At 48.2% G+C, this 15606-nt stretch overlaps 3 protein-coding genes across 6 annotated transcripts in view; all 3 read right to left on the bottom strand.

The window, feature by feature from the left end:
- Positions 1-6199, bottom strand: part of si:dkey-21e13.3 (uncharacterized protein LOC100150043 homolog) — a 6549-nt gene extending 350 nt beyond the window's left edge. The window contains exons 1-6 of one of the 2 annotated variants that reach the window (XM_035613415.2): positions 5236-6199; positions 3627-3734; positions 3354-3457; positions 2922-3044; positions 2654-2779; positions 1-1821 (exon numbers count right to left, since the gene is read on the bottom strand). The exon at positions 1-1821 is cut by the window's left edge and continues 350 nt beyond it. In XM_035613415.2, coding sequence (XP_035469308.2) covers positions 1349-1821; positions 2654-2779; positions 2922-3044; positions 3354-3390 — 759 coding nt within the window. In that variant the 5' untranslated portion in view covers positions 3391-3457; positions 3627-3734; positions 5236-6199 and the 3' untranslated portion in view covers positions 1-1348. The other variant, XM_047327803.1, reaches the window with a different exon arrangement.
- Positions 6200-6345: 146 nt separating this feature from the next.
- si:ch73-127m5.2 (uncharacterized protein LOC561202 homolog) lies at positions 6346-10156 on the bottom strand. 3 transcript variants are annotated; one of them, XM_035613411.2, is made up of 5 exons: positions 10008-10156; positions 8348-8989; positions 8067-8267; positions 7852-7981; positions 6346-7629 (listed from the first exon to the last, which is right to left on the bottom strand). In XM_035613411.2, the coding sequence occupies exons 2-5, from the start codon at positions 8745-8747 to the stop codon at positions 7158-7160; spliced, it is 1203 nt and encodes a 400-aa protein (XP_035469304.1). In that variant the 5' UTR covers positions 8748-8989; positions 10008-10156; the 3' UTR covers positions 6346-7157. The 3 variants fall into 3 exon arrangements, with proteins under 3 accessions (XP_035469304.1, XP_035469305.1, XP_035469306.1); XM_035613412.2 differs by having other exon boundaries at positions 9924-10098; XM_035613413.2 differs by lacking the exon at positions 10008-10156 and adding an exon at positions 9810-9952.
- A 286-nt stretch (positions 10157-10442) lies between these two features.
- kif19 (kinesin family member 19) overlaps positions 10443-15606 on the bottom strand; it is a 30498-nt gene continuing 25334 nt past the window's right edge. The window contains exons 8-20 of the mRNA XM_035613279.2: positions 15415-15561; positions 15201-15323; positions 14728-14884; positions 14411-14582; positions 13907-14105; positions 13539-13809; positions 13286-13410; positions 13021-13184; positions 12794-12899; positions 12398-12521; positions 11924-12312; positions 11618-11786; positions 10443-11518 (exon numbers count right to left, since the gene is read on the bottom strand). Of these exons, the coding sequence (XP_035469172.1) occupies positions 11391-11518; positions 11618-11786; positions 11924-12312; positions 12398-12521; positions 12794-12899; positions 13021-13184; positions 13286-13410; positions 13539-13809; positions 13907-14105; positions 14411-14582; positions 14728-14884; positions 15201-15323; positions 15415-15561 (2274 nt within the window). The 3' untranslated portion in view covers positions 10443-11390. The remainder of the gene's footprint in view (positions 11519-11617; positions 11787-11923; positions 12313-12397; positions 12522-12793; positions 12900-13020; positions 13185-13285; positions 13411-13538; positions 13810-13906; positions 14106-14410; positions 14583-14727; positions 14885-15200; positions 15324-15414; positions 15562-15606) is intronic.

Genomic DNA, 15606 nt, shown 5'->3' on the forward strand with positions numbered 1-15606 from the left:
TCTTCCTCGCACAGTCCAAAGACATGCAGATCGGGGTTAAAGGTCAATTGGAGATCCTAGATTGACCATAGATGTGATTGGTTGTTGGTCGGCAAAGTGCTGCTGACTGAAAAACAGCACGTCGACAGGACTCTGCGCTGCTGCTGACAGCAGATGAGATCCTCGATTCTACTGTATGACGCTTTTTTTCTCATGTAAACGCAGTATGTTTTTGTTCCACCTGAACAAGGGCGCAGTGAACGAGACAGTCGGGGTATAGTCCAGAATAAGGGGGTGTGCACCTCTTAATTCCAAAAGCCTCATCTCGAGCACATCAAATATTTAAGTGTCTCCCGGAGTAATAAAGTTAGGATTGATTAGAGGACGTGCCCCAACGTCAGGCCGCCTGGAGCGGGATGGAACCAATAAGAGACGTAATTAGAGGAAGAGAAATGGGGGGGAGGGGAAAACACTTGTATCTTTGTGTTGGCATTTGTATTTTAAATAGATTTATAGTCAAAGGGCAATCTAACATAGACACTAGAACAACAAACCACTTTCATGGGGGGGTGGGGGGAGCAAACCAATTAAATCCATGTAAATATCTGCGAATATCCACATCTTGACATTATTAGATTCAGTCCGCGTGTGTGTGTGTGTGTGTGTGTGTGTGTGTAGGCACATGTGCAGAGTCACAAACTGGATTTCCATTTCTTTACTGTTCACAGTGTACGAAGAATACGCAGGTTTTCACACGGCACGTGCGTGACATCTAGTGGTCGAGCCGGCTTGCTGAAATGTGGAAATGATAACAACAGAATTACCTTTTAACTTACAGAATCCTAAATCTACTCTGGTATGTCATTGGTTCAAATACTACAAATTAGCTTATATTATTGAAAAAATATATATATTTTTTTATTTAAAGCGGGAGTCAAACAATCAAAAATGTAGGTTAGAATCATATGGGCCATAATAAAAAACATAAATAAAATGGTGCTGCCTAGAATAGAAATTCACAATGTTTCTAGCACTTGTAAACAAATGATCATCACAGCATTGATTTGTAAGGTTTGCATGTTTAGACACATATATCTAAAATAACTTGATAGCTTTTTCCTGTGTCGTAGTCCCCTTATCACTGGAGTGACCTGCCACCAAGTGGGAGTTGAAAAGTTCCCTTTTCTAATCCAGGTTTAACAACAAAAAAGGACAAAAATACCAGAGAAAGGTCATCAGGAGCGCAGGAGAGTGCATTTCTGGGTTTGCCGAGTGTAAACATTCATGGTGTGTTGGTGCATATCAATGATCCGTGGTGGGATCGGAGAGGTCATAGGTGCAGGCCGCAGTATTCTCAGTATCCCATCCGTCAGAGGAAAGTGTGGAACATGCGAGTCTTCAGACTCTTTGTCCGAGGAACAGTCGCCGCGGGGAACCTGATCAACTTCAACAGACCTGAACATCTCCCCAGGCTGCAGAGCGGGGACCTGCGAGCCGTCCGCCGGCCGCCGCCGCGGCTCCAGAGGGACGAGGAGCATCGCCGGAACACCTCGATGTTGACGGCGCACTGACCCGGCGCCCAGCGAGACACGCGCACGAGCGTCACGGAAGAAGCGAAGCCGCAGGCGTGAGGCGAGACGCCGCGGAACACGGACTCCCCCGGCCCCGTGGACGCGGCCCTCTCCCACACCAGCCCCGCCTCCTCGGCCACGCACATGCCACTGACGTTGCACAGGGCCTGCAGGCACACCTCCTCCAGGGGCTCCTTGTCTGGAAAACGAAGCAGGACGGCGACGAGGCGAGGCACCGCGCCCCGACGCAGCAACAGCTGCTGCTGCCTCGCTGTCGGACACAGGAGGAGGAAAAGAAGGCGTGTTGCGTTTGAAAACATTTACTGGAATGAGCAGCGTTATTGTTTTATAAACTTAACTATACATACCATAGGATGACAATAGATCATGTCAAGCCCAAGATGACTTGTAGTCTCTGTCTCACAACAGTGACTTGGCTGTTTCCAGTATATAAACTCTGTTATTTCTCCCATTACAGTAAAAAAAATGAACTTGTATCTATAACTCATATTACGTCTGGAGCTTATGTCTTCACCCCTGTTCAGTATAATGTAAATCTAATGAGCAGATTTCTGTGGACCTTGGTGGACGGATGGGTCGTGGGCGAAGAAAGAACCCGTTCAATTTCGGCGTGGATCCAGGAATTCGACATAGAGCGGTTGTTAATTTCCCAGGAAATAACTAATGTGTCTTGAGGAACAATATCAGTCATATTTAGAGCCCTGATATCTACGCGTGTGTGCACTTTGGAGCGGATTTATGTGTTTTACCAAGAGGTCAAGCGGTATGGAAATGATTTGTTCATCTGTCTGCCATTCATTTGCTCCTGGATGTATGATCTTGAGATTTTTTTCATAATTCTTTGTTCTCGTTTTCCAAAGAGGAACGACGTCCCTCAATCGCTTCACAGCACCGAGAAGAAATTGACAATGTGCGCTGCAAAGTGGAGGCTTCAGATCCTTTGGACTGCGCTCACGCAACCGCACACGTGCACCACAATTACGCGCACGTGTTAAAAATGATATGAGCTGCAGCATTGACATGAAACAACAGGGGATCGAAGGGATCAATGACGATATTTGTCGCCGGTTCCCGTCACTCACAGCTGTCGTAAGTCATTCGCGAGACGGCCCTCGCAGCGTGAAGGAGCAGCTCCTGGTCGGGGCTGGTCAGCGCCGACAGCAGAGCCGTGACCAAGCCTGCGTCGCTGAAGCCTTTGCGAACCACGGCTGGAAGGAGACAAAAATCAAACTCAATGAGTCGCTGATCCCAGGGCGGGGAACCTGACACACCCCAAAGAATCAAATGCAATCGCTGATTCATGTCACGTGAGAAGTGATGCTTATACGGACGTCTGCACACATCACCCACATTCCCCGGCGAGCTCAGCCACCAGTTTGGCCGTCGGCAGCGCGAGGGGCCCCCGGCTCCTCAGGGACAGGGCCAAGATGGGCAGGATCCCACTGATCACGACCTGCTCGGCGGCGCCTTTCTCTGGACACAAGTGGAAGGGCACAGGTAAGGGTTCCCGCCGAAAGGAACTTTCCCCGGGAAACCTTTGGTTTGAAATTAAGTTCCCCGGAAAAATCTTCTTGGGAGCTGGAATTAGTCTTTGTGTGTTCTCCATCTTTACTCTCTCTGAGCGGCGTGACCTGTGTTTACCTCTGCTGCCTCTCAATCCCCCTGTTGCTCTCCCGCTAGGAGACACACATACAGCTTAACATCTCCCGGGGGATTTACGACTGTCACGCACTTGATCCCCCCCCCCAGCCCCCACAGCCTCTCAACCTCCGGATGCCTCACCGGTGTGGGTTGGTCTCTTCTCCAGGTTTTGTATCATTCAGGATGAGGAGCTCTGATACAGCCGCTACACCAGGAGTGTGGGAGGCACGATGTCTCAAGTCACACTGGCGTGGAAACACGCAATAAACATGTAAATAGCATGTGGCAGCTGAGCTGTCGACACAAACACACTCCTCGCCTCGTTCCTCGCCACAAATCCTGCGACAGTGTTGTGATATATTTCTTTTAGAATGAAAAAAAGAAGAAAAAAAGAGCGTTTGAATATGAACTCACTTCCCTCCTTGATGTCGGTCAGCACCGTGTTCAGATGTGGTTTGAGTTCATGCTCAATCAGCTCCAAACCAAGGACTCGGATGGCGCCTAATGCGTTGTTCAGGTTTTCTGTGCAGAGATATGAAAGAAAGGAATAAGATGACACATATATTAAGATGGAGCAAAAGAGTAAAAGGTTTTCAGGTATCAAATCTGTGTGGAAACATAAATAATACAAAGACCATTACAGCTGGAGGAGACATGGTTTTCAAGGGGAAACTTACAAAATAATTCAGAAAATAACAACAAGGCAGCGTGCACCCCGTGCCTTCTCTCTCTCTGGATAAGACCTGCAGCTTCTCCTGACTGGATGTTGGTCTTTGTGGTGCCATTGTGAAAACAAGATTATGGGTCTGCAGACATGCAAGCAGCTGCGCGAGGCTGCACTTGGCAACGGGGGCAATGTGATGTCAGGGACAATGACAGCGTGCTAATGTTTAGCAGGTATATTGTTGACATAATTCATAATTGAGTGCGTCACACTGACTAGACGCAAAGTACAGCTGAGGCCGATGGGAATTCAGTTCCCGGTTCAGTTCCAAAGTTTTGGTTACAACCACCGATGTCGACCTCAGGGTGCGGGAGGATGCTTCATTTTCTTGGCGCCACAAAGGGTTTGCACAAAAATGTACAAGGCACTTTGTCTAACTGTTGTTGGGGAAATATGAGTCTGGAGAAAATTGATATGAGCAGATAAATATCGCGCTCTCTTAACATCCACCCAGGATACAGCCACTGGCGGACATGTGGATCACTACCTGTCAAATGCATGATCTAAATATAACTCAAAATTCATTGCATTGAATGATGTTAAAACACCAGTGGAAATGGATTAAGCGTCTCCCAGCCGGTCTGTGCAAACACAAAACCCACCAGTTGCCAAACCAATTCTCTTGTGAGTTGTCCCTGTATTATGGAAAACAAAGGCCAGTGACACAGTAAGGTTAGTAGTGTGGTAAATGTTTCACCAGCATAACCTCCGCAAACACCGGAACTGAAGACAAGAACGTGTGGAGACATAGTCGGATGCTTAGCATGTCATACCTGTGTGATTTTGCACGTTTATAATTTTGGCAAACTCTGCTGCTGTCAGTGTATTTTTCCTACCAGTCCTGACTTCCTATATGGTTGAACATCACTTCCTAATCTAATGAAAATTAATAAATCCAAGTCAATCTGCGCTTTAACTTTACTATCACTCAATGTGAACTGGCAAAGTGCAAATCTCAAGAATCTTCCATTCGTAGAAATCAATACAAAAGACAAATGGCTGCCTGGGCGGTTAGGAAAAATACATTAAAGAATCCAACATAGAGTGCAATGAAGAATTCCCGGCAATAATATACATGAAGTAAATACAGTATGATTGTCTTTGTCAAAGAATTTAACAATAACACTGGTATAAGGGAAGAACGAATGAATAAAATTCTCCCCCATCAAAGGCTGCAACTGAGATTCTGCTGCTCAACAACCAACGGATGCTCAAGAGTCTAGTTGCACTTGAGTGTAAACATGAAACACGAATCATAATGTCTTCACCCGTACGATCGATCTGATGTGTGGGACTCACCGTCGCCGGGAGGTGTGTACGGCTGCAGTCGGCCGGCGGTGCGTTTGTCCGCGTGGCAGCTGCGCGTGAGCGGCACGTTGGCGTGTCCCATGATCCTGCTGCGCTCTGCGGTCCTCGGTCAGCCAGCCGCCGCCGGGGACACCTCCTCAGGTTGACGTCCTCACGCAGAACACATGGCATTGCTTTTTTTCTTTCTTTCTTTCTCTCTCTCTCTCTCTCTCTTCTCAAAGATTTCTCTCGTGTCAGCTTGAGAAAAAGAAAAAAAAAAATCTACTTCAGCGCTCTCTGCATTTCACTTCACTCACGCTGCCGCTGAGGTTTGTGCAGAATAAAGGGGTTTTTTTGTGTCACACCTGCCTTCCTTCTACTCCAGCTGGTTGTCAGGGTTAATACGGAGAAAATCCTCACGAAAGCTGCTAGAGGATTTAAAGCACTCACCCTCCCTGTGTGTGTGTGTGTGTGTGTGTGTGTGTGTGTGTGTAAACTTGCAAGCGTGCACTAGGCCTCAATCCCCAAGAGGTCTGGCTCTGCAGACATATTGTATCCGCAGACATATTCTATTGTATAATGTATTATTGCTCTTGAAGGAAACAAAATGTCTCAGGTTTCCAGTTTTTCCTTAAAGATGAAATTCATAAAGATCTCCAGTCCTGCCTTACATCCAGGTTCCCTAGAGGGAATCTGAATCTAACATCTGCATTTGTAGGCTTATGGCAACTTCTATAAAAGAAATTTAGCTCACATATAGTATCATACTTGACATGTGTATTTATTGTTCCCCTAGTAGCCCACTAGATGGCGGTATTGGCACACCAATAGCAAGCTGTTGAATTTGAGTTAGAAAAAGGAAAGCTTGGTGTTCGGCAATCTGTTGAACTCCATATAATCTTTTTATGTCCTTTTTGATGATGATGACATTTGAAATGCAGCAAATTGGGCTTTTTAACAAAACGGTGGCGTATTTTACATTGTGTCCCCAAAAATCTATCTAATTTCCCTATTGACTTCAAATCGCATGTTCCTGTTTAGAATGAAAATATGACTTTTTTTACTCAGGAATCGACAAATTCAAACCGAGCTCGCTCCATTCAAGACATCGGCTCCAAGGAGTTATGAAAACTATATCTTTATCTTTTCCTCAGCTCTTAACATTCCAGTAAAAACAGACAAGTTATTCATCACATCACTCTCGTACAGAACAACAGCACTGGAAGTCTAGACAATAAATAAAACAGGAGACAAACAAAATAAAAAAAAACATATTGTTTGTTCTAAAATGTGGGATGTACTGGTGCATGGACAGTGTGTTTACATGTTACATTCATTGATTTGTGTCTGTTCGCTAAGAAACCTTGGATGATAAAAATATGAAATGATCTGATTGAGTTCATACATAATTTAAAACCTGCCACTAAAAACATTACTGGGAAGAACCACAAACAGTTTAGCATCTTGCATCAATGTGCTTAGTTGCTTTCTTACCAACTGCTAGATGAGAAGATGGAAAAACCGACTCATATCTGTAGAGTGAGCACGTCACGACAGCTGGTTAGCTTAGCTTAGCATAAAGACAGGAAGCAAGTAGCCTCGTCCTGTGCAAAAGGAAACAAACACTACTGGTCTTTGTTGAGCCTTGGTTTCTGTGAACAGATGAAAAAAATGCTGTAAGGCCCCCGAATTTCGTTCCACTTGGACAGAGCTAGGCTACCTCCCCCCCGCCCCCCCCGTTTCCAGTCTTTATGCTAAGCTAAGCTAACCTCTTACTACATAAGTTGGGACACCGAGATGTGACATTTTACCGCACTCGCCTTCACGGTAGCTCGACCCAGCTCAACATGTTGCCGACCGCCCCAGACGTTCAGTGTCCCTTCCAACGGGACGATGACGACTTGGAACTTGAGACCATGCTGTGAGACCAGTCGTCAAACTGCCCCGGCTGCGTCGTGAACGCCGGAAACGGCCTCGTATCCCACAGAGACCAGGGTGAGCATGTCGCCCTCCGCATCGTCGGGGTTGCACTGCTCTGCCTGGCTCTCCGCGGGGACGACGGCTCCGGTCTCCTGTCTTATTTTCTTCCTGGCTTTGCCCCGCCCCTTGCCTTTGGAAATGCCCTTCCCTTGGTCTTTGACGCCCCCGGACGCCTTGTGGGGCTTCTCCGTGTCGTTCGCGTGGGCCTTGCGGTGGCGCCTGCGGATCCGCCGCATCGGCGGACCAGAGTCGGCCGGGTCTGACGCCGCCACGCCGGACAAGATGCGAATCTGCTGCTCGATCACCATGACGACCATGTCCAGCGCCACGTCCAACATTCCCAGACCGAGGCCGTGGGTGACGTTGTCGAACGCGCCGCTGTTGACCGGGTCCTTGAAACACTTCCTCATATCCTCGAGGTGATTCCTGAGGGGGGAGAAAAGTGTGTTTATAATCCAGGGAGCTTTCAAAAGAAACTACCTTACTATCTGAATACAGTAGAAGTTAGCAAGCTAGTTACTATTTTAACACACACAGTATCATAAATGAATCAGCATCATAGCTGCAGGGGGCCCCACATAGACTGCTTATGTATAGGGCCCAAAATTTGGTGCTACACCCCTGGTCATGAGGAAATAAAGCACCTACTTAGTTTCAATCATTTTGGACCAATGTTGAACTGTATTCATCTCTGGAATGAGCTGTTTAGCCATGTTGCCGTAGTCAATGTAGTCCTGGGCGAAATCTTTCATATCTTCACATAGAGCGCTGGTGTCACCTAAGAAAGAAACTACACAAATCAAAAACCACTTCTGGAGACTTGCACTGTAACTCCCGTGTTCTCAAATTTTTAAACACGTCACCTTCGGTGAGTTTGGAGAACGAGGACGACACGGAGGTAGTCGTGCTCGGCGTGAGGCCGAGGACGTTCAGAGACTCCAGAAGAGTCTTCTTGCTGGCCGGGCCTCGGCTGACTCGAGTGTACGCCGCCAAGGAGCGCAGGGACATCTTCTCCGGGGCCTGCAGGCGCCGCTTGATCTCATCGTACGAGATGAGATACTTCCCTGGAAGCAGAGCAAACGCAGGGGAGGTTGTCAAACATTGCCAAAAAAGGAGTCATCTTCGCACGAACCGGGCCACTTACGAGCCTTGGATCCCTTCATGTTCGGATCCAGGAGGGACGACACCTCTGCAAAGGGCATCTGGGTACCGGACACGGAATTTGCGCTGGAGTTCGACGGCGGCAGCCCCGGATTCTGGGGCACTTCCTCCGTCTGGACCGGGGCGGACAGCTGCATCTGGGGCAGAACGTGCGGCTGCATAGCGTGCATGTCCATCTGGTTGTGATCGAGCGGCGCCTGGCCCTGCTGCACTTGAGGGAGGACCAACGTGTTTTCGGATAAACCCTGTAGCTCCATGCCGCCGTGCACCACGCTGCCAGCTTGATCCGAGGAAACCTGGAAGATGCCCATGACCGGCTTCACCACGGTGAAAAGCATGTTCCCCTGGGCATCCAGACCCACCACCCTCGTAGACTGGTCCATGTCCAGGCCGAAATGTTTGTACCTTTTCTTGCTGCGAGAGGCTGTAATGATCAGACCAGGTTGCCTCAGAGGCCCATGTGAGGGTTACAGTACACCCTTGTCTTTTTTAAACCGTTATGGTTAAAGCTGACCTGACAACAGGGGAAGATGAGCTCAACCTCTATTTATAGACAATGAAACTGTATTTCACTTTCTTTGTAGAGCTCTGAAAACCGCTTAAATCCCACAGCAGAAGTTTCAACCTGAAAGAAAAAAGAAGAATGATGGTTAGAGCCAATGATCCTCTTAAAACTCCTCAGACTTAATTATTTTCAGTCTTATCAAATATATAATACTATAATATATATATATATATATATATATATATATATGGAGTTTGTTTCGCAAATATCCTACAGAAAATACGATGTAATGTATGAAAACACATCATGAAAATATGAGCAGTCTGTCACTGAGGGTGAAGCTGTGCAGGAGAAAATGTATTACAGGTTGTTTTTTTTAACAGTTAAAAAAATATTTATAAGGTAAATAAAAGCTTATAATAATAATTATATTAAAACACATTCATGTTAACTGTACGTATTGTATAAGCCTGCTGGGTGTTTATGTGCAGAGGTCAGAGATGTACAGTAGGTGTTCCTCGTCCCCACATCTCAAAGACCTCGACTTATTTTTGTTGCACATGTAATTTCATCGTCGTGCAGGAAAAGACGCCACAGAATCAGTGCGTAAAAAACAAACAAACGACAACATAAGAATTGGCGCAAAAACTCATCCGGACGCGTCATAACCAAACAAAAGCCAAAGAAACAAGTCGACTTATTGGAATAAGTGATGGTGCACGTTTGTGTCACTTATCGATTATGTATCGGGTCTCTGTGAGGAGGGACGCCTGTGATTGGACGACAGCAGGACAGCACAGTGTCTGTCCAAGTGTCCACAAATTTAACCACATTAGAAACTAATAACTTTAGTTGAATTACACCAAAAACGATCTGTATCGACTCCGCCTGCTGTTTATTAATTTTATTTTTTATTTTTTTTAAATGATCATTTAATCACCACAACTTTGCAGCGCATTGTTGTCAACACGACGTGTAATAACGTCCATCATGGCTGCCGGGGGCGACCGCGGGCGGGTTGTGTTCTCCGGCAGGCCCCGACTCGAGACCTTACATTCGGCCGCGGTTCCGCGCGGGACGGTTCCCGGGCGAAGCGCTTCACCGTCGGGTGCAGCTCGGTGTCGGCTGTCCCACTCACCGACTCGTCGTCTGGGGCTTTTTTTTTTCTTTTTTCCTTCAACCTAAAAGGAGACTGATCCTGGAACGGTCCGCGTCGACGCCGGCGACATTTTCCCTCCTTCCCCGCTGCCGCTTCGGCGGGTTGCGAATCAGCCGGACGTGCCCCGGCCGCGATGCCGCCGCCCATTGGTCGGCGCGCAGCTCAGTCACGCCTCCACCCATTTGTCATTGGATAAGGAACGGTGTCAGCGGAGTGGAGGAGGAGGTACTTCCGGCGCACGCTTATCAACGAGCAGACACAAAGAAAGCAAGTTTTTCTACCAATTTTTTTTTATACGTTTGCGTTTCCTCTTCCGTCCAGACTTGATCAAACGATGTTAAAAGTTCATGAAAGTGACACACAAACTTTGAAAAAAATTTTTTTCAGCATATTTCATTTTAATTTATTTAGGTACAAATTAAAAAAAATTGTACAAAATAAATCATAGAAAGTAGTAAATATGAAAACAAAGTCAATGACGGCAACATAAAAAGAAAAGGCAACAGTTATATAATTCATTAAAAATTACAGCCAGCTAATCTGGAAAAAGCATCTTGTGGTACTAAACAGTTTTTTTTTACAAACAAGTTTTTTCTACACACAAACAAGCAGGGACGTTCAGTCAAGTGTGGGTGAGAGAAGGCGTCGACCCCAGGGGGGCACGTGGGAGTAAAATCCAGAAGAGACACAACAAGCAAGATGTGTTTTTTTTAATCAAATATCAGAGTGTCATAAAAATGAAAACAACTGCACTACAAGAAACATTGATACTGAAACATTCCAACAGTCGGCCTCTGCTCATTATACAGTTTTTACATGCCAGTGCAAGTTTTTTTTTCTTCTAATAAAGCCTGTGTTTTCCCTCGATACTCATTTGCATCATTACCGTTATAATTTAGCTTCATAAACATCCCTCATCAGCTTGACGTTCTCTGCTTCCGGGCCAAACTGTTTATCATCATAATGCACGAACATTAGCACAGTGCTGCATTCATCATGAGCTCGGCGCTCGTCCTGACTCGAAGGTAACGCAAGCGACGCGGCACGACAGTGAGCGAAAAGTGGAAACACTGGACGGAACGGAACGGAACAAAGCAATCTGTAGATTTGTATGTGTCGTCGCCCGTCAGCGCCATCGCTCAGTGTCCACAGTGAAGCACAGAGGAGACCTGTGTGGAGCGAACCTCTGGGTAGTCTCCATCAAATTGTCTCGCAGTCTTGCCCGGTGTCGGTCACTGAGGCGTGTAGCGTTCATTTTTAATCGGCCTGAGGGAGGGTGTGTGTGCTCGGCGCCCCCCCCCCCCAGGATCAGCTGGTTTGGTTGTAAGTGCTGGTGTGTTTGGTTTGAACCCGGGCGGTGGTTCAGTGTCTGCGCAGGCGCTGGCCCCCGGTGCCTGTGGTGGTGATATAGAGGAGGGGATGGGGCTGCCGCAGCTGGGGCCCCCGCTTCAGGTTATTCATGTGGCCGGAGGAGGACTCTGCATTCGAGCCTGTGGAGAAGCAGGAAACCAGATAGACGAGGCTTCGATTAAAAAACAAAGATCATTAAAGAGGAACGTGACTCTACACTGACAGTGACGGCGGTTTACCTGTTTGCTGGCCGTTGGGGGGAGCCCTGACTTTGGCGAGAGGAGGGACCCCTCTGTACTGGGGACGCAGAACTGGGGCCTGGGTCTGACCGTTGATGTGGAGATGAGGGTCTGATGTGCTGTCCAGGGGGCGGAACCTCTGAGCCGTGGTTGTCTTGGTTTGAGGGAGCTGCAGGCAAAAGGTTAAAACAAAATCATCGATTGACTCATCAATAGTCCACACGTTGTAGACACTCAACACCAGAAACACACAAGCATCTGCTAAAGAGATATTCTAACATGCTCCGGAAAATAAAATGTACTCACTGCTTGTCCGGTGACCTCGAAAGAGCGCGAGCGCCTCTTCTTGCGGCGAGCCTCAAAGTCCACATCTCTGGGCGTCTGGTTCTTGGCGGCGACCTGGCGGTGGCGCGGGCGCGTCCAGGTCACCTGCAGGCCGGGCCCCTCCCCGGTGCTGCTGGACAGATTGTCGTCCGAGGTGGCGTGTCTGAGCTCGGGGCTGGGCTGCCTGCCGCGCCGCATTGGCAAACCTCTGGGCGGCGCCTCGCTCAAAGAGAGGCTGCTCTTCTGCTTCTTGGCGTCCAGGGGAGACGGAGGAGGGGGCAACCGCAGGGCCTCCACCTCCAGGGCTTTGGAGCGCCGACGGGCCGCTTTCACGACGATGCTCTGGACGCCCTTAAGGATCTGCTGCCGCTCTGTGGGGACACAAAGAGAAGTTTGTTATTTGATTTTTCATTTAACACCTTTAACCAGACGGAAACGCCCGTTTGAATGTCTTACCAGTTCGTGACAGGGGGATATCGGCACCGGCCTCGCTGCTCTCGGGCGACGAGTCCAGGTGGCTGCTGACGCTGTGGCTGAGGTGGCTGTAGCTCAGCGAGCTCTCAGGAGCCAGCGGCTGCAGCTGCAGGCGTGGGACGCAGAACGCCACATTATGGTCAGATATTCACCTCAAAGAGTCCTCTGTTTTCAGTCGAGGTCAGGTCCAGTGTCATCTCAATCAATTCTGTGACTCTCAGAGATGAACATCATACTTTGAATCGGGAATTTGAATCCAGTTACTATTACTCTCCTTAAATTCTGCTGCTTTGGAAGCTTTAACACGGAACTTTATTAACTCGAAGCATGACACATCTCTCTGGCATAGTCACCGAAATGCCTCAGAAATGTTCTCACCTCTCTGTTGCCCTTTCCGTTGATGTGGATGGGAGGCGGCGTCATTACAGCGGAGTTCTTCATCTGCCTGGCGTGAGGGCTGCTCTTGAAAACTCTGTTGTTGTCCCTGCCGCGGAGAAAAGCAGAACTGAAAAACCACGAATGAACTTGATCCCTGGAGAAAATGTTGAGATACAGCGAGACGCTTATTTGCTTTTATTTCATACAGGGGAAAATGTATGACTCACAGCTCAGGCTCAGGCAGAATGGGTGGCAAGGTGTGCCTACGAATTTTGGCCTGGCCTTGTCTGTTGTCGGCGCACATGTTGCGCACACTCTCCTGGTCCGAGTCCATGTCCTGCATGTTGTCGCGCCCCTGACTGGGCAGGGTGATCTTGGGTAGAGAGCCCTCCTGGAAATGAGAGAATCATTTATATCACGTGGGTGTACACATTTCTTTCTATCGTACTATCATTAAGTTTCCTATTTTGATTTTGTTATGCTGGGGTTTACCTTGATGGTGTGTCTGGTGGTCACCTTATCCAGGGCCATGGCTCTGTCCAGCTTCCTCTCGTCCAGTTCCCTCATGTAAACGTCGTACAGCTCCTGGAGGTGAGGGGGAACCAGCAGACTGTGGGCTGCACACACACAAGGGCACACGTTTAATTCAGCAAACCCCGAAAATTCATTGACACACAAACGAGAGCAGAGCTGAAACTAGCGTTGTTTTCATTCGCGGTTCATCTGCAAACGTGGACGCGCTCACCGTCGATGAACTGTCTCTGCTGCTGGATGATCTCGTCACACAGGTGCCTGTGCTGCTCGAAGCGCTGCACCACGAAGTTCTTCTGTCGGATGACGTTGTCCTTGAGCAGCGCGTGGGAATGCATCTCCGCGTTGCCGATCTCCAGCTCGTGGACCTTGCAGAGGAGGCCCAGGACCTCGCGCTGCTCCTCGGAGCTCACGCGCCGCGGCAGCAGCTCCTCCAGGCGGCGGGCGCGATCTCGCAGCTCCAGGAACCTGCGCTCAAGCAACGCCTTAGGGCGCAGGAAAAACAACAACAACAGAGTTCTGCGTTTGGATTCTGTAGATGCCATAAAGCTAGGATGCTTTTTCCGTATTCGACAATTCTACCTTCTGTTTGTGAATCCGTTTCTGTTCAGCCATGAGCGTGACCAGATTTTCCCGGGCGACCGCCACCTCCTGGGTCTCGGAGCTGTCGGGGGGAGACTCCGGGGAGTCGGAGTCCTTCTCGCTCTCATCCTTGTTCACACTCTCCTTTCTCCTCTCTGCACGCCACTTCCTCCTGCGCCTACTCCGCTCCTGCTCCCAGCTGGAAGAAGAAAGAGGAATCTACATTTTAGCTGCCAGAAATAATGATGAAGTCGTCTGGTTTATAATGATCAACTTTTTTTCCCCTCTTGCTACATTCGAATGAATAATGCCCACATCATCATCAGGTGTGTTTAATCATGTCTATTGACTACAACAGGGAAGCACAACTACAGTTGCTATGGTTACCAGGCGCTTAATACACCATCCGCACCGATTTGAAATTTGATCAGATTAAACGGTTGACTAGAGCTGGAATAAAGATTCATGCCAAACTCAAACTCAGACTAAAACTTCCACACTGACTCTGCAATGGTCAGCAGGTGTTTGGAGGTGTCGATCTGGATCTCCATGTTGCCGTTCTCCAGCTCCATCAGGCTCTTCCTGATCTCCATCTGCTGGCGGAAGGCGTCCAGCAGATGCTCCCTCAGCTGGTCCATCTCCGCCCGACTTTGGCTGGAGTGGGCCTGGACTTCGGCTACGGGCGAGGGGGAAGGATGACAAGAGGAGAGAAGAGAAGAGCAGGAGGAACAGTCATAATCAGGCACTGTGGAGTACAAACAGCTTCATTTGGCCGATATTCTTCATATGTCCTGCAGGGGGCAGAGTGGACACGACTTTACCCTGGACGTTGCGGATGTCGGCCCGGTCCGAGTTGACCTGGCGACTCGCCTGATCTGCGATCTTTTTCTTCAGCCGCTGGATCTCGCAGCGCAGGTCTGAGATGATGTTGGTGTACTGAGCGATGTGGTACGTCACATTTATCAGGTTCCTCTTCACCTGCAGGAAAAACAGAGAGGAGAAAGACAAAAGACGGGGATGCTTAAATATTTACACTGGTCTCAAATTTCACAATGGAAATTTCATTTTCTAACTGCATCAGCAGAATTTGGCTTTTGAAAATACTATGACTGTACCTGGATCTGCTGTCATGGCAGTAAATGTCTGCTATTGACTCCTAATACAACTACATATACCTTGTGAACATATTCATATCTTCAAGAAGTATAATGACTATTTAGTATTTTGGTCTCAGATAAATCAATAAAAGTTAAATGAGAAGGTAAAACATCAAGAAGATGTGTTCTGAGCTCACCCGCGTTCGAATACTCTTGGCACGGTCGGCGTACGCCAGCGTGTTCCGAGATTCCTCAAAAGCCACGGAGGCGGGGCTGATGTGGGCTATCATGACGGTTCGGCTGTTCCCGCCCAGCGAGTCCTGTCGATGGAAGGTGTCAAGGAGGAGGAGAAACGAGTTGAATACGAGAGCAAAAACAAAATAATATGAAATCTGAATCAGGTATCTCTACCTTTAGTAGACGAGTCAACTTGCTGTCTCGGTAGTTGACGTACTTGTGGCCATTTTTGTCGCTCAGGGCGTTGATGCAGTTGCCCAAGGCCAGGAGGGAGCGGTTGATGTGCGCCCCCTCTTTCAACCGCTGACCCCTGTTCTGAGTCTAAAAGACAGACATGCGCATAAACGTGAGTTAGGAAAAACAGAA

Source organism: Scophthalmus maximus, chromosome 16, assembly GCF_022379125.1.
Source record: "Scophthalmus maximus strain ysfricsl-2021 chromosome 16, ASM2237912v1, whole genome shotgun sequence".
In the NCBI taxonomy this organism is placed as follows: Eukaryota; Metazoa; Chordata; class Actinopteri; order Pleuronectiformes; family Scophthalmidae; genus Scophthalmus; species Scophthalmus maximus.

Coding starts and splice junctions, on each gene's coding strand:
- si:ch73-127m5.2 (XM_035613411.2), bottom strand. CDS start 8,747: ATGGACCAGTCTACGAGGGTGGTGGGTCTGGATGCCCAGGGGAACATG. Junction 7,982..8,066: donor GTTCTCCAAACTCACCGAAG/GTGACGTGTTTA, acceptor TTTCTTTCTTAG/GTGACACCAGCGCTCTATGT. Junction 7,630..7,851: donor TCCAAAATGATTGAAACTAA/GTAGGTGCTTTA, acceptor CTCCCCCCTCAG/GAATCACCTCGAGGATATGA.